Source organism: Drosophila mauritiana, chromosome 2R (genome assembly GCF_004382145.1).
Source record: "Drosophila mauritiana strain mau12 chromosome 2R, ASM438214v1, whole genome shotgun sequence".
Taxonomy (NCBI): domain Eukaryota; kingdom Metazoa; phylum Arthropoda; class Insecta; order Diptera; family Drosophilidae; genus Drosophila; species Drosophila mauritiana.
In genome coordinates this window covers 13375267-13392813 of record NC_046668.1, presented here as the reverse complement: position 1 = coordinate 13392813, position 17547 = coordinate 13375267, and the positions used below count along the sequence as shown (strand labels likewise).

At 43.1% G+C, this 17547-nt stretch overlaps 1 protein-coding gene across 2 annotated transcripts; it reads right to left on the bottom strand.

Moving 5' to 3' along the window:
• Window positions 1-250: 250 nt before the first annotated feature.
• On the bottom strand, window positions 251-17537 carry LOC117135952. Of its 2 annotated transcripts, none has more exons than XM_033296546.1 (6): window positions 16935-17537; window positions 8159-9176; window positions 3363-3596; window positions 2866-3102; window positions 2081-2557; window positions 251-1999 (listed from the first exon to the last, which is right to left on the bottom strand). In XM_033296546.1, exons 2-6 carry the CDS (start codon window positions 9125-9127, stop codon window positions 1151-1153), a joined length of 2766 nt encoding a protein of 921 aa, XP_033152437.1. In that variant the 5' UTR covers window positions 9128-9176; window positions 16935-17537; the 3' UTR covers window positions 251-1150. The 2 variants fall into 2 exon arrangements, with proteins under 2 accessions (XP_033152437.1, XP_033152436.1); XM_033296545.1 differs by lacking the exon at window positions 16935-17537 and adding an exon at window positions 14858-14951.
• Between the last annotated feature and the right edge of the window lie 10 nt (window positions 17538-17547).

Here is a 17547-nt window from a genome sequence, read left to right as displayed (position 1 = left end):
AAAATATTCATTAAAACTAGCAACATTTTACTATGAAAGTTTACTTTATTTGTTATTTGTTTTCATCGTTTTTGTTTTGCCCTTTATGTGCTTTACATGTTTGTGATTTTATTCGTATTTAATTCATTTACTTTTCCTTATATGCGTTTATAAATCGAATACTCCAATTTCCTCTAATGATATGCGCACCAAACATATTTTTAACTGAGCGCAATTAACAGAAAACCGAAAATACTCTCAGAAAACAAAATTTTCACTAAAAGATTTTTATTTATGTAAATTATAAAGAAGAAGGCAATTCAGTTGTATACCACGGAATTTTATACGTTATTCAGCATCAATGCCCGATTAAACATAATTTATAAAGATGGATTCGTTTCCTCCTTTTATTTTTGATTTCTTAATTTAACGCTAATATAAGATTTATATTTTATATAATGCATCTTTTTACTTTGTATGGAATAACACTTAATTATACATTCATTTCATATAGTTTGATTTCAGTTGTAATCATAACAAAAAAGAAACATTTCTGTGCAGCGTGATTTGAAAAAAATGCATAAAGAACTAAGGTACAAAAATTCTAGAATAATGCAATTTGAAATTGTCTGAATGGGATCATTAAATAGTAGTTCTTGTCTGACTTTCATTGTGTTTGTTTAAGAGTGTGCCGCGTGGTTTATTTGTTGATTCCTCTGTCGTATAGTATCAAACCACTAAATACTTGTCCATATAAATGATTTCGTTTAAATATTTATTTATATATCGAATTATATATATTTTATGCTATATAATAACTATGCAAGTTCTGCATATATGCATGTTGCGCTTCATTTACCATTCTTTTACTTGGTTATTTTCATTTTGTATTGTTAACACTCATAGTTTCGGGAATGGGAGGAGAGTTTAGGAAAAGTACAAAAGTATACATGGTTTGTCCAAAGCTTTTCAATTGTAGTTACTTTTTACTACACAGTGTGCATATCGAAATGATACAGAATACGACCCAATATGAATGCTTCTCCACACGCAATCGGAATAAGAAATACAAAAACAAGTTGAACTTAACTAAGTTGAAGTACATAAAACATTAAGATACACCACAACTTCTAAATTCAGCTACACTACGATTTGTTGTTTGATTGGAGATTTATTCACTGTCTATGTTGAGGCCCACTCGCTTCTCCTCCTCCAGCATGGCGTCCAGCTCGTCCGTGAGATTGGCCAGCATATTGCCAATGTCGTTCAGAACGTTCACCGAAACTTTGGGCGGAACGCCGTTGTTTATGGCCACAGTTGGTACGGCTGCTTCAGGCGAACTTGCAGGCTCCGCCGCTGATCCACCGGCATTTGACATATCCAATGTGGGCGAACGCAGGTGCAAGGCACTTCCACCGCTGGCCGTGCTGCCCATGCTTTCACTCCGCGCCAATGTGGCATCGTGCAGCGAACTGGAAGATTTCAGCGAATGGAACGAGTGCGCTATATTCGCGATGGTGTTCGTGGAGGAGGAGCTGGAGCTCGAGCTGGAGGAGTGTAGGTGTGCGGGATGGCCGCCGCCGGGTACATTGTTGTTGCCCGCTCCGCCGCCCTGCAGCTCCTGACGGTTGAGCAGCCGCTGCTTTATCGTCCCAGTGTTCTCGTTGGCAAATGGTATCGTGTCAATCGAATCGATGCTGGAAGTCGACTTACTGTCGTGATACTTCTCGCTGTGTATCTCCGCCGTTGTCTGTTGTATGGTGGCATAGTTTGCGTAGATTGGCTGCTGACCAGTACCTGCACCCGCCTGCTGCTGCTGCTGCTGCCAGTGCTGCGCCGTGTGGCCGTAGAACATGTGCTGGCCCTGCTGCTGTTGGACTGCCTCCTGATGCGCCTGCGCAGCCGCTCCCGACGGCACTCCCTCTCCGCTCAGCGTGCGGGAGTTGCGTATGCTGCAGTGGCGTCTAGGTGGCTCAGGAGCTATCTTCTTGCCCGTCAAGGGACTGCCGCCCATGTAATTCTGTAATAGAGCATAGCCATTAGTAAGAACAGTTTAAAAGCTTAAATCCACAGTTGCCACTTTGGTGGAACTCCAACTCACCGCTCCACCCTCCACACCGCTGGCCGCTCCGTACTCCGCCGCAGCCGCTGCATTCATGTAGTGGTGGTGCTCCAGAGGCGGCATGGTGTTCAACACCGCCCGCTGCAGGATGCCCCGCTGCTGGCGTGGCAGAGTTCCGCCGCCCTCCTGCTCGTAGAGCAGCTCCCTCGTGGCATCGTTGGTGGGTGTGATGTCGCCGTCGTCGTAGGATCGCCGCCATCCAATGCCAGGCGCATTGTTGCCCAGAAGACGGGCGGCAGCCGCCTGCTGCTGTTGCTGGTGGAGCAGCTGCTGGTGATGATGCTGCTGCTGCAGTGTGGCCGCTGCAGCCATTGCCGCTGCAGCCGCCGCTGTTGTGGGCGGGCCAAAGTGGCCGTAGTCCGTGGTTGTGTAATGGCTGAAGGTCAGATGGCTGCGCGTGCTGTTATCGTGGATGTCCTCCAAAGATTCCAGGCTCTTGCCGCGCGGCTGGCGAACCTGCAGAAAAGGATAAGGGGCTCGTTATGAGGTGCAACTTTTTGAAATTAATGAGGCCAGTTTTCTTCTAAGTTCATTGCGAATCAACGGAAAAAAGTGCTCTTACAATAACAGATATAAATAATAGAATATAATTATTATTTGCAAAGCAATATTAATGAAAAGTATGTAGCTAAATTTGAAATTTGTAAATCAACGATGTTCGCGATGTTAAAAGTTATTTCGTGGCTAAAATGTCAGAGGGCACTTAAAAAGTTCAAGGCCAACGCGCTGCTACGCTTTTTAACTGTGGAGAACCAAGTGCCCACCTTAATGAGCACCACATCGTTGCCCGAGCAGCACTCGTGGTTGCTGCCCGTGCAGTAGTAGGCGTCTCCGTTGGCGAGGCTGCTGTTGAGGCAGCTGCTCCCGGATGGGGCAGTGGAATTCAAGACACTGCTGGTCGCGTAGATTTTCGTGTCGTCCCACGAGACGCGGGTGGTTGGCACATAGGATGGCGTACTGGGTATGGGCACATTGAATTGCCAGGGCTTCCGCTGGTACTCCTGATGGGTCATCCATTCCGACAAGGGGAAATCATACAAAACAAATGAACAAAATAGAAACGAAACGAAAGTTAGTGGTAAATTAAAATCAAAATAAATTAAGGTAAATAAAGGTGTGTTTAAAGACTTTAAAGAAAAATACAACAAATACTTTAGATGGCAGTTTAAGTAATGTAAAATCCTTTAAGTTACTTGGACACTGTTTTAAACCCTTGTTGTTTGTTTCTAAAAACCCCCTGTATTTTGACCCAATTCCTCACCTGCTGTTGGTAGGCATTGGTGCCGCCTGGGTTCCACTTTCCGCTAATGATGTCCTTCACACGCTTGATGGCCAACAGAATCTTCTTTTGGTGGCCCAGCTTGACAATGCCAATGTCCTCGAGATCCTCCCAAGTCACTTGGGTTACGTCGCGCACCGTCTTATAGTTCTGCTCCAGCAGGGGCTGAATGTACTCCTCCAGACGCAGCAGCTGCAGCCATTCCTCTATGGATCCCTGGAAGCGGAGCGGAGATTCGAATTGAGACGTCATTATCGTTATGTTTTATTGAAGCCAGCTAAGCTAATCGCATTTGATTCATGTCAGAGTAGGGAACAACACAGATCGCCACAGACTACAAATTGTCCATGAACTAGTTCAGACCTCGCTGATAAAGGGGGAAGCGAATCGAATCGAATGGAATGGGTTGGGTTGGGATGGGTTACATACGAGTATATGTAAGGCTGGGACTGGGCTGGTGTCTCTCATGATGAGCCTACCCACCCGTCGCTCTAATCAGTTGTAATTGATAAGATATGACATAAATCGCGTCAAAGCACGGGCATAAAGAAACGAATAAAAGCCAAAACTCGTTGCTGTCGTCATTAAACGGTAGCAGGCTAGCCCCACTCGTAACTAAAACTCGCTATATACCCCCAGATAAATACACATATGCGATGCAGTCAAAAATCGTTAGCTTTTCATACACACTTTATGCTCCATGTACGTAGCAATGTGTTAATCAGTTTTCCTCGTTTTTTTTTTTATTTTTTTGTTTTTGGTAGCTCTATGACTGTCTGCGCTTTTGGCAGCTAAATTGCTGTTGATTTCAATTTAATTAAACGCCTTGTCTTCTGCGAAATGGGATGTGATTGCTGGAAGATTCTCACTGCTAGAAAATCTCATTGAAAGCATTTGATTGCTAGAAAAGTTCGTCTTATATATAAGTATCTATTGAACATGACATCAGCGAAGTATAAGTCTGTTGCTTTCCTTACCTAAGACCGATAATTCAATTAAGCAATGTGCTATTGCATATGCATGTATCATTTCCGAATTTATTTTTGAAGTATAAAATTCATACCTTCATTTTCTGGATAGGTCATATGTAGATAGCAGCTATTTCCGTTTGGAAACCCCCCACTAATCCCACCCTTTTGTTAAGTAGGTATGAAAATATTTCTTGATCTTGAGCTTTGTTGTTCAATTGTTTACTTAGAGAACTCTCCACCGAGGAATGCCACTTCAAATAGTATGTAGATATATGCCTCACAACTCCGTCGAAGTGAATGTCGCAGCAAAACAACAATAATAACAAGCCCGCAACTCTATTAGCCGCATATGCTAATCGAAATCCTCCATCCTCGGCCAAATGGGCGAAGATCTCCAGCAGGCACGACACCATATATTATACTAAAACTTTAACAAAATATTTATCTAAATAACAATTTGGTTTTTGGTGCTTTGGTGGCTTCACTTCGCGTTCGCTTCTCCGAAATCCATTAGCAGGTAGCATATGGTATGACACTAAACAGCAGCGGCAGCCATCATTAGAGCAGGCGAAAACGAAAAAAAAAACAAACCAAAAACAGGTTTTCGAAAAGCAAATCGGTGACCAAAAGACAAGAAACAAACTGTACGTACTATGTACAACAAAAGTAGTAAAAAGTTGAAACGAATGCGTCAGTCGGAAAACCAAAAAACCAAAAAACAATTTTGGACCCCGCTAACGGACTGCGAAAAAAATAGGAATCTATGTACCATATGTACGTATGTATATAAGCCAACATCAGTGCCTTGCGACCCTCAAGGTCGTTTGCTGATTGTGCGGCTCGCAGCGGAGATTGGCGACCGTTTAATAACCTTTTCCTGCCCGCGCTCACTTTTTCAGTTATTTCGCTTTATTTCCTTTTTCGCCACGATAAAGATGTGTGCGAAAAAAGAAAGCCGCAGAGGCTGTAGAATGTTGGCTAATGAGCGAAGTGCTCGAGTCGCTCGTTATGGGTGATGTAAGTGAAGGTACACGGTGAAAAAATATAATAGGGAAGCTATTAGATATGGTAAAGAGCAATATCAAGCAAATAAAATATATACTTTAATGTATCTTAAAGATACATCCGATATGTCTCAAAGAACTAGCTATTAAATTTGTTTTGAAAATGGCTCACTTCTTAAGTAAGAAAGCACTTTGGCACTTATAGATTTTCGTTACAATTTGCAGTAGTTTTCTTATATTAGGATTATACTTTACGTTGCAGAAAAATCCACAATTTCTTAGTGTTTTGGAGCCCTTCAACCGCACCCCAAAAAAAAACAAAGAGTGTCGTCTCGCCCAAGATCAACAAATAAGAAATATCGAATGTAGCGATAAAGAACGAAAACAATACGGGTAGGTAGGTAACTCGACCACAGAACTTGGCTAACTTGCGAAAACAGTCACGGCGCGTTATATAAACAGAAAACAAGTATAAAAGAAGGAATGCCGAACAACAAAAAGCGCAATATATTCTACACAGCTAGTAAAATATTATCGAGCATTTTTCAGCTGAAATACAAAACCGTCTCTGCGAAACAAACAAAAAATAAAAAAAAAACAAAAGCTAAAATCTGAGGTCATAGTGATTTGAAAAATTGCAGCTAAAAAGCATGGCAAATCGGCTTTTCAAAGTTTCGAGGCGGTGCGATAATGAAACACCAAAATGGAGGTTATTAGATGGAGCAAAACCTGCAATTAATCGAAATCGAACGGAATGTGGAACAAGTCGTTGAATGATCGATAAAGGCGATAAATGATATTTTCTGTATTCGCTCAGCCGGCGGCAGGTGGGCAGCATTATAGCCGAGTGGGCGGGGAATGCAGTTATACACCCATATACCTATAACTATATATATGTATATGCATCTGCAGTCGGACGAAATGCATCAGTCGAAGCTGCAGTTGAAGTTGAAGATTATGGTCGTTGGTTGTTAATCGGCTACGGAATGCAGCTCACTGTGAATATGGAACTCGTGCCACGAATGTGGATGGTATGATTCAAACAATTCATGCTAATTTATGGAGGCATTATTTTTTGAAAAAACATTTTTGGAGCATTTCTTCAAAGCCACAACACATTGACTTGGATTTAAAGTCGTTTTCAGGCGGCGCTTAAAATTCGGAATAATTATGTTGGTCAAGTTTTAAACTTTGAACCGATTCCTCAGTGATATGCATGTTTCGCATCTTATTTGGTATGCATTTCCATATGCGCAGCGTGTTGATTTTATTCGGGGTTAGTCATTCGACTTGAAAGCGTTGTTTAGGGCCAAACGTGAAATGCATATTGATAAGAGCTCAGGTGGTTGCATTTAGTAAGGCACGTACTTTTCGTACGAATTTTGGTGCAGTTAACTGGGGGGAAGGTAAAGTTTGCTGAATAATCTATAAGCTCGACTTTTAAGGCGGAAGTTTGGCATATGTGATGTAGGTAGCTATGGAAACAAACCACAACTTAAATATAATAATAAATAAATTAAATGTTAAATACATTGAATGCCAAGAAACAAAAGACCCTACCCATAAACAATTGAACCTCGGAAGTAATGCCAATTTATTGCGAATCCTATCAGATTCTTTATCTTTTGAACTCAACAGTTTGTTCACCTGCGATTACCCGATTCAAATCAATTACTTCTACGGCTAGAACACGACTTTGAATGGCATTTCACTGAATGAGCTTTGTTGGCCCCATCATCTTAGCCATTCAGCTGGAACCTTGATCTGTCAGTTCGATTGGCTAATGATCGGCTTCGATCCGCAGAGCAATTATCTGCGATGGAGCAGGTTGCTGCTGCTATTTCAAGTTCAACTTAATGTCACCGCAGCAATCCGCACGAATGGACTTTTAGTTTTATATATACATATTTATTCACTTCGCTCTTCGTGTTTTTAATGAATTGTTGATGGGAATTAATGTGCGCATATTTAATAAAAAATAAAATTCCTTTATTAAAAAAAATGAGCTGACGGCGCTGTTTTAAGTTCTCTTTTTCTCCTTCGCATGTGGGAAACAAGTTTATTTTTTCTGCTCGCTCTTTTTTTTTGCCTTTTTTTGCAAATGCTTATTTAATGAATATAAAAGATAAGCCGGTAACTAAACAAGCAAACAGAGAAAACGGCGAAAAGAGAGAAAAAGGGTGTTGCCGGCCACAATTAATGCCAATATGGCAATTTGCCAAGCTCGTAGCCGTGCATATGTGTGTGTGTGTGAACGACTATCTGTGTTAACAATGACTAAATAAGTTGCTCTACGTGATTGCAGGCCAACGTTCACAGTAGTTGATCGCTAGTCGAGCCATTAGTTGCCATACCACCGCTTTTCTAATCTTTATTGTATTCAAACTTGATCGCTAATGAGCCACTTCCTTTCCAATCGATTTAAGTTTTACTTTTCCTTTCCCTACTTCAGCATTTTAAGCTACTTTAAGAACTTACTAAAAATGTTACTCGTTTTCTATTTACAATTAAACAAAATGATTTTTCAATTAACTTGTAATTATCTAAACTTGATTACTCATGGCAAAGAACTTCTGAATTTAAAAGTAGCTGCAGGCGTGTCCACCGAAAAGTCTCTACTGTACCATAGGGTGCATCACGAGTTGAACTGGTTCTGTACTGATTAGATAGGCAAATATTTGCCGGGCGTGCTAACAAACAGAGATACTTTTCCGGAACTCTCGACTTTATTGTGCAGAGATAAAGTTCGTTTAGTGGTTCTAGAACACCTTTGACAATATGTTTAAAGAAGGCTTTTACTTACCGGCACGAAATGCGGCAAATTGTCGAGCACCTGCAGCTTGTCGATGCGCTGCTTGATCCGCTCCCGATGATGCGGATTCTTGATGCCAATGGCGGTGAGATCCTCCGGCGTCATGCGCGCAATGGTGGGCAGATCGTAGCCCGCGGCGATGAACAGCTGGGCGTACTCCTCGTGCTTCATCTCCAGCAGCCAGTCGATGATGAGCTCATCGTTGCGCTGCCGATCCACACTGCCAATGGAGCACGAGCTGACGGAACTGCAGCGCGGCGAGGAGAGCGGAGCACGAATCGAGGCGCCCGACGAGGACACGCCCGTCAGGTAGGAGGAGGCCCGACCCGAGTCCAAGCTGGCGGTGCTGTGGCGAGATCCAGAGCCTGCCGAGCCCGACGACGAGCCCGGCGAGTCTCGGCCAGGCGATTGGGTTAGATCGATGCCCTGATCCTCCTGCAGGGCCAGCTGCTGGTGGTAGTAGACGGCCGCTTTGTGGGTCAGCGGTTCGCGCAAAGTGGCACAGAAAACGGGTGGCGGTGGAACCATGGCTACGCCGGGCTTTCCAGCTCCGGGTGGTGGTGCTCCAACCACCGTCGATCCACCGCCTCCTGGGCCGCCAGTGGAAGGGGCTGCCGTTGAAGTGCCACCCACTTCATCCTTAAGACGCAGGGCCACACTCGTCTCCCGGGGCAAATTGAAGCCACCCTCCTCCAGCGAGGGGGACGAAACGATGCTGCTGCCGCTCATGCTGATCCCATCGTCCGCCTGGTGGTTTTGATGATGGCGCAGTGGTCCGCTTAGCCGGTAGAGCGGTATCGATGGCTGGTGGTGCGGATGATGATGGTGGTGGTGGTGGTGGTGAAGCTGCTGCGGCTGCTGATAGAGATGCAAATCCTGCGGCGAGTCGCCTGGTATGGTTGGCGGTTGCACCTTCTTAGCCTGTGCGGTGGATGCATGCGGCTTCAGCGAACGATGCATGATTATGATGCGCCTCTACTGGCCGCCGGGGCCGTAACTTCGCCGACTCCTGGTGGAAAAACACACAGAAAAAAAAGAAAGAAATTGTGAAAATCAGTACTGCAGTTGGGCAAATGTGTCCGCCAGATGTGTGTGCCAGAAAACAAGAAATCTGCATAATTGGTCATAGACGGTTTTGATGTTCTACTCTAAAAATAGGGCTCACAACAGTGTTTACATGGCGAGTCAATAAACTGCGCCACGGGTGCTTCAACTCCCCCCCAGCTTCATGTTTTTAGGCCCCCATCGCACCAATCCCTCACCCATTTATCTACTCCACTGCATTACAATTTTCATTCACAAAAAAGTTGTTAGCTCAAAAGGTTGCGACGGGCGGAATACCCATGCTTAATCATTATATCAAATGATTATAATGATGATTATTATAATGATTATAACAAAAACAAATATTTGAATTTGATATTTCAGTGCCAGTTTGGAAATGTTATTATATATTATATAAAAAAATTGAATTAATTTCCAATCTTAAACGGAAATTTCCCTGAATTTACCAATTAATTTATATATTTTCCACAGATGTCAATATGACTGCCCGATATGCCCTTGATGCGCCCAAAAACAAACACCCATGCCCCTGTTCTAAGCAGCTGACAGACAGAGACGGCACGAGGTGGTCGGAGGGAGACAGGGCGAGACCCCGCAAAAGGGCGAGGACTATGAGACTTTGGCTGCGGCACGAGCTGTGTCAAAGTTCGTTGACTGCATTCTGTGGTCGGGCGTAGGGGGGCGGGGGGTGGAGCGGATTGGGCTGCTGTCTAGTCGGCAGCGTCATAATACACTCGAAAAATGCACGGGCAGACCTCGGACGGGCGAAATCTGGCAGAAAGTCACGAACGCAGCCCTCGACATGTCATTAACAGCAGGGCGCAGAAATAAAGCCGCCCGATTTACGGGGAAACAATAAAAAAGTGAAAAAAAGCCAGGCTGCAGCAGCAATTTCCTGGCAATTCGCCTACAAAGTAAGTGAGTAGTATGTAAGTGTGCGCGGGCACTACAAATGAAAATGAAAAATGGAAAAACAAGTGTTTCGGAATTCAAAAGCATGCAATTGCAATTGCCGCCCCAACCGACTATCGATAACTGGCGGGGCGGCCACCTGTTCGATTGGAGCCTCGCTGCCCGGCCGGCGAGTGAAAATCCAAAGCACCAGGTGTCATAATCCGAGTGGTTTTCCCTACCCAAAAATGTGTGTGTGTGCGTGGGTTGCGCTGCAAAATGTACGTAGGAAAGGCGTAGGAAAAACAGCAAAGCGCATAACGGTGGCAGTAGTAAATCTCATTTACAAGCTGCCTTTTTAATGAATTTTTATGTATGCGACGTGCCGGAAAAATAGGGAAAAAACTGCAACCGTTGCGAAAACTCCTCCCCAACCGCAAAAAGAGAGAACAAATCCTCTCTCGTCGGGAGAGCGAGAGAGTTTTTGGCGTAGTAGGGTAGTATATCAACTGCAGCAGCAAATGTGGGTTGCGGTTTCTTTGTGTTGTGTTGCTTTGCCGCCCACACGAGCTGCACCCATGCAACCCCCCTCACCCCTTCCCCCACAACCTTTCGTATACCGAAAACCACCCACCCACCAGATGTTGTTGAACCGTTTCATGCGGCCGGCATTGCAGTTTTTTTTTTCCTTATTTAAATTTTTGTCTTTTTACCCCGGGTTTTTGTTATCCCATTTTTATGAGCTACCATTGTTGTTAGGAGCTGTAAGTTTAATTGCAAACATGGAACAGGCAAGCCCCCACACTGCCTCATAAAAGGGGGGAGGGGGGAAGTTGGGGTGGTGCAATAATGTGCAGTGAGAAAAAACACGTCAAATACTTTAATATTGGTTAATAAAGCTGTAGGAGATTGAACTTTTTATAATATTAATACCTTTACTATAATTCAATTAAATATTTAGATAAAGCAACAAGCAGCATTAATAAAACAAATTAATAGATATATTTGAAATATTCCACTTGTTTTTTTTTCAGTGCACACCCTGTAATATGGGTGGTGAGTAATCGTAATGAGCATAACACTTGCCCTGTCTTTCGTGCCCAGCGAACGCCGGCTTTGGCTTTAAAGTGTGGCTATAAAATCGAAATCAATTTTGAATCTATTGACGGGGGTCTCCCCTGGCGAGTGTTCACTGTTGTGCAGCATAAAAACTGACTGGAAATGCAATTGGAGGCTTGGGACCTTTTGGGTGTTGGCAAATACATAAATACAAAAGGGAAATAGTCGGCTGGCGGGGAGTTGGGTGGGTGGTTGGGCGGCCAACAGGCTGAAAGATTTATTGATTGTCACACACACAAACACACACATCTGTATAGAAACACACTCACATATTGATTGATGTACAATGAAGCGGAGTTGCGGTTTTGAAGTTGGCAGCAAAAACGCTGAGCAACTAAAAATAATTATGGTTACACCAGAGCTCTCAACACATTGAGGCGCACAGATACAAAGAGAGCAGGGGCAAATGATAAATCAGATACAAAATGACCGCAATCTTTATACACTACGGAAAAGCTGTATTGAAAACTACATTGAGTTGGCAAACGCTCCTGCTTACATATACAAAAACTTTAATGGATACTGCCCATAATCTTTATAAGATGTTGGTTTTTTGGTCACTTTAGGGATTGGAGAATTCTGTTTATTATTCAAAAACCAATAGCTGTCAGGAAACCCAAGATTTAAGAATCCGTGAAATGTAATCCTTTGAAAGATGGTTATTGACTCTTCACCCTTCCGTCCAAAAGGCGACTGAGAAAAAGCGTATTTAATCTTCGCTAGATTCGTTCCATTTAGTGGCTCGTTTTCTTCTCTTTCATAGCGTTTTTGTCGCTGTCGAGAGCCGTTAAAGTTTACTGGCATGAGTAATCAGCCAAATGGAGCGCAATAAAATGGCAAACGGTAACACGGCCAATCTATCACCAGAACGGCCAGCTCAGTGGGCACACCACCCACTGAACACCAGACCCACCCCCGCATTGGACCCACTAGATGGCACATAGTGCGATAGTATGGCGACCCACAGGAGGTTGGCATCAAATGAGGCGCATCTCAATCTCATGTTTATTAACGCCGCCAGTGAGTGAATGTGTGTGCTGGTGTCATTAAGCCTCATAGATAAAGTAAGGTCCCACAGCTGAAAAACACCCCCATACCATCCGTACACACTCCAGTTGGCCAGCACTTCATTATTGACAACAAAAGGTTGGCCGACTCTGCTTCTTATTTATCAGCTGCGGGTGTTTTGCATATGACAAGTTTTTTTCACTCTTTCACTCGCTTTTTCCCTTTTTTTTTTATCCCCTACTGGCCTTTATTTTCTTTTTTTTTTTTTGCCCCCCAAAATGCAATGAACTAAGTTCGGTCGTACTTTATTCGTGTTTACCACGCCCGGGTCTCAAGTAGAGAAAAGGTTTTGTACTTAGTAGAATATTCTGTCAGGCCAAACAAAAAAAAAGAAAGCTACACACACAGGGAGAAAAACCATCACCAAAATTCGTCATCTAAGCTTTGATAAGATTTTCAGGCCAAATAGTTTAACTTTAAAAAAATAAGTAAGGAGCTGTATCAATTATTTCCTGAAAAAGTAGAAACTGGTGTTTATAATCCTATTTCTTTATAATTTAGAAGGTTCAGTGTGACCATGCGAAGAAAAAAGTAGTACAAACTAGGATCATATTCAAAAACCAAATATTGTGAACTAGATCTGTCCAAACCAGTGATTATGAAATTTGTATGTGAAATTCGATGGATTTGATTTGGCTTTTTTCCCGCTGTGCAACAGCCACGAGAAACGTGGAGCGACAACAACCAACGAGCGCACAAAAGATGGTGTCGATGATGCTGCTTGGCTGCTGCCTGTCTCGCGATTCCCTGCCGCCTTTAAAACTTTACCATCTCTTTGCCACAAAGGCTGTCGATAGCTCGAGATGTTGATCTTGCAAAGCGCAGAGACAAGCAGCAACCACAAGCTTCGACTGAGACTCCCAACTCCGACTCCGACTCGAAACTCCAGCAACAATAAATGGCCAGAGGCAGCCAAAACTTGTTTTGCCTGTAAAAGGGAGTTGTCGCTGTTGTTGTTGCTCGTGCATTGTCTCTGCGTTTTGTTTCAGGTTTCAGGCAAACGCCAAGAACAGGCAGAAACAGCGCCATAACAGCTATATGAAGTGAAATGCAATAAGGAGCATCGAGGGAGCTGTACTGCTACCCTATACATAAACGATAATGAGGACAGTTTGAGCTGGCCAAATAGGGTAAAAAGCAACAAAAGGCAAGAAAAAGAAAAAAACTTAAAATTATTATTAGTATTCTTCACCTAACAATCAATTTAGACCCTACAGAAAACTGCAATTACAGTTTTCAATTATTGCCAATTAAACTAGAAAGACTTTGCATTTCCACTTGCTTGATTGCTCTAATTAAGCGGCATTTCCAATATATCCTTTTGCAATTATCAGCCATTTTCAAAGTTCATCTTTCTTGAGAATGGCCCATGAATAATAAATGGTCTAATGGCATCAGCCCATTCCCAGCCCCATTCCAAAATCAATAACGCACATGTTCAATGGCAATGGCCAAATTAGACGTCCATGTTCCATTAGGAGTAGCCCACCCCAAATCCGTAAATCACGCTCCGAATTCCACGCATAGACCGATCCGATATACCTCGTAGTACCCCCTATTATGGTCGATGTTTTGGAGGAGCGGTATAAAGCTCGTAGGAGGAAAATGCAGCGCTGAAGATGTGTCAAATGTGTGGGCGGGCGGGCGCTCGGTAAACGGACAGACAGACGGATAACTTACGTGCAGTTTAACGGTTAATGCAAACGAAGACGACATTGCGTTGCGCATATGGCATGTAGCACAGTCAGTACAGGAAAAATGAAGACAGCAAACAGAGACGGACCAAATACGGCGGACAGGCACGTAGAGGAATATACTCCAAGTCGTACCAAAAGCGGCCATCAATTCCTTCTTTTTGTACATTTCCTCTATTTAGTTTTTTTTTTTTTTTGGTCAAGAAGAAAGGGGCAAACAAGTTGTAAGGCGAGCAATGAGTGCAGACAAAAGCAGTTACAAGACATGAAGAAGAAAGGCAAGGGAGATAAGTGGGAGGTACACAGGAAAATTGTGGATACTTTTCAAGTTTGATTAGACACTTATAATATCAGAGATGACAGGACATGACCCCACATGGCAGTAGGTTGTCTGCAATAAAATCACGCGAACCTGCAAGGATCGAATCGCCAAAACCAAGTGTCTTCATGGAAATATCAAAAGAATTCGCTTAATAGAAATGCAAACATCTACATCCTATCAACATATTCGGATATTATACCTTCTAATGAAGGCTATATATGCATAGATATGAATTTTCACAGTAACTGGCAAATATAATACTAGAACCTTTTTACCATTTTATATGGCCTAAACTACTTTTTTTCGGTGCAGCCATTAATAATGGAGGGCAGTGCTCAGCGTTTTACAGCTACATTGAACGTTTTGAGACGTTTTTTGAGGCACTTGCCTCTTGCCCCGCCCACCGCCTACAATTTTCGGCGAAAAATCGTATGCGGCTTACTACTACGCACACACACACCACGAAACGTAGTCACACGCACACATGCGTACGATTTTGCAGAACAACTGTGCAAAAAATATGCAAATTACCATGTTAAAATGATGAATTCCTTCGAGATTTCTATGCGAATCCAATGATGACACTTAAAATTCACATTAACTGCGGTTTTCACCAAGATACCAATTGATTTTTCATACGAAAAATGCTGTGCAAAAATTTCTTTTTACGTTAACACCAACACACACATGCACGCACACAAACACACACACACGCGCGCGCGGACATATACCGAGCAGAAAAGTGGCTGTGTGTTGAGAATTGGAGAATCGCAGACCCCGAGCGAGAGGAGCCCGAAAAAAGAGAAGCGCCGACGACCGCAAGCCAAAGCGTATTGAATCGCGGCTCCAGCATTCGAGCATTAAAGCCAGGTCCGTAAAATCCGATTGGAGTCCGGAGTCCTCGAAGTTGCAAGTGAGAGAGACAGAGAGAGCGGGCCAGCTGAGCGAGCGCCAAAGGAGAGCGAATGCGCAACTTGTACTTGTACTTGTCCTCCCCTCCCCACCCCATGCCGTTCCATCCTTCTCTTGTAAGGAGAGAAAACCATTTTTCTCAGCGGCCAATTTGTTGCAATTGAAACAATAACAATTCCGCTGGGCAATTTGTTTCGGGCCTGGCAAATTAGTTAGTTAATAAATGAATGAAAAGGGGGACTGGGGGAAAGGCGTTGGTGAAAGAGAAATGGGAAAACAAAGCGTAGCTTCAATAAGCAGGCACAGGCATTATTCCCTAAAGTGGTTGCCATTGGCAACGATGGAAATGCACTTGGCACAGTGGAACCGCTCACTGAAGGCGGCTACAAGAAGTTCACCGAAGTTCTGCTAAAGCCCTAAAGTACCCGAAGATACTTAAAAGATATAAATCCAAACTGTTAGATACTATGTAAATATTAGATACTATTTAAAGATTAAACATATTAAGTTGGGCTTCAAAAAGATATAGCCCTATTTATACGATCAATGTTTCCATACATAACTTCAAGTTGTAAGATATTAATAGATCGTTCAACTTGGTTTACTTTTCCATTGCAGCGAGAAGATTAATGAGAGGGAGTGGGGACAGCAATTGATAATCTCCTTATCTGTCCCACTGTGCGTTGAATGCCACGCAAAAGACAAACAAACCGAGGCACACACACACACACACACACACAAGCGAATGAACCAAGCACAACCACTTTTCATGCCGCACAAGGCAATAAGAGAAATAGAGAGATGGAGCCACTTGGGGAGAGAGAGCGAGAGCGAGCGAGGCTCCATCAGCGGTAACTCTATTTGAGAACCGCGCAGCTGCATGCTCTCTCTCTCTTTCTTTCTCTGCCTCTAATCTCTTGGCGGAGCCATTGCCGCCCGACTCCCCTCCCCAACCGTTATTCTAACACTTCATTGGAGACAACGACATCAAGTCATTTGATTCCCACACAAATCTCTGCATATTGAGCGCGGGCTCTCTCTACATCTCCATCCATCTCGCTCTCACTCGTTTCATTATGGCAAGTGAGTTATGGTTTTTGCGGGTGTGTGTGTGAGTGTGTACTGCTGCGCTTTCTATTGATTTATATGAGTTTTATGGCGCAATCTGAGCTATAACAGCCAAAGAGCAGAAAAAATTTACCTAGAGCTCTGGTCTCGATTTTAATTACGGCAAGGGGAAATTATGCAAACGGAGAATTAATAAAAAAAAGAGAAAAACAATAAAGTACAAGACTTTAAGTTTTATTACACCCCCACTACTCACGACCAGAGTTGTCACGTGTCGTTAGCAATGCCAGACACGTGTTCGTTTATTAATTACATAAGCCTAAACAGCGGCAGCTGCAGTCGTGAGTGCCCCTCCTCCTGATTGTCTTTTGTTTCCTTTCTTTTTTTTGTTGAAAACCCAATTTCCTGCAGATGCTAAAGATGCCGCATTGAATACAAGGCGCAACGAAACAGCTGGCAACCCTCATAAGTGACAGATGGCGACGCCGACGTCGACGCAGGCAGCGCAGGACGAAGGCCGCATCAAAATAAAAACACAAAAAAGAGTTGCCGCCTGTCCGAAAAGCACCATAAACACCGAAACCTATTTAAATGTAAACGTAATAAAGTGTACATATTATAAACTTACGTTAGCAGATAATATTACTATTTTCCAGGCTTTTGGCTAAGTTCTCTCCGCTCCTCTTATCATTCGACAAATCACATAAATCACAAGCGTAACGAAAGCTGCCACACAAAATGTAAACAATGTAAAACGCTCGTAATTGTTGCTTTTGTAGCTTAATGAATTTCACGTTTTTTATGGCTTTTTCCACAAAAACAGGAGACAAACAAACGGCATCAAACGCACACAGGCACATACACTCGCACCAAAACTCACAGTTTGTTGTCTTTATTTTATGTCTACGACGCGCGAGTAAAACATAAAAACCAGATTAATTTCAGGCAGACGAAAATGTTGACGCTTTTTTTTCGTTGGTTTCTTTTAAGCTGAATTTCTTGCTCAGTTGTTGTGGTCGCGACTGCTCATTTTTAGTTGCTGAGCCGCCATTTTCTTTTGTGGTAATTTGTTGAGTTTTATTTATTTTTTAATTCTCTGATATATTAAGCACTGCTTTCTTACTTTGTATATATATTCACTTTACTTTGTTGTAATATCTGTACTTTTGATATATTTCGTTTTTGAATCTAACGACAAAAGAACGGGTTTCCGCTGCAAACTTCCGAACAGCGGAAAAATG

Bases quoted from the DNA above. Each gene is read 5' to 3' on its own strand.
- LOC117135952 (XM_033296546.1), bottom strand. From the start codon at position 9,127: ATGCATCGTTCGCTGAAGCCGCATGCATCCACCGCACAGGCTAAGAAG. The intron at 3,597-8,158 runs GTAAGTAAAAGC...CTCCGCTTCCAG, and splicing joins ATTTGCCGCATTTCGTGCCG to GGATCCATAGAGGAATGGCT. The intron at 2,558-2,865 runs GTGGGCACTTGG...CCTTTTCTGCAG, and splicing joins ACGATGTGGTGCTCATTAAG to GTTCGCCAGCCGCGCGGCAA.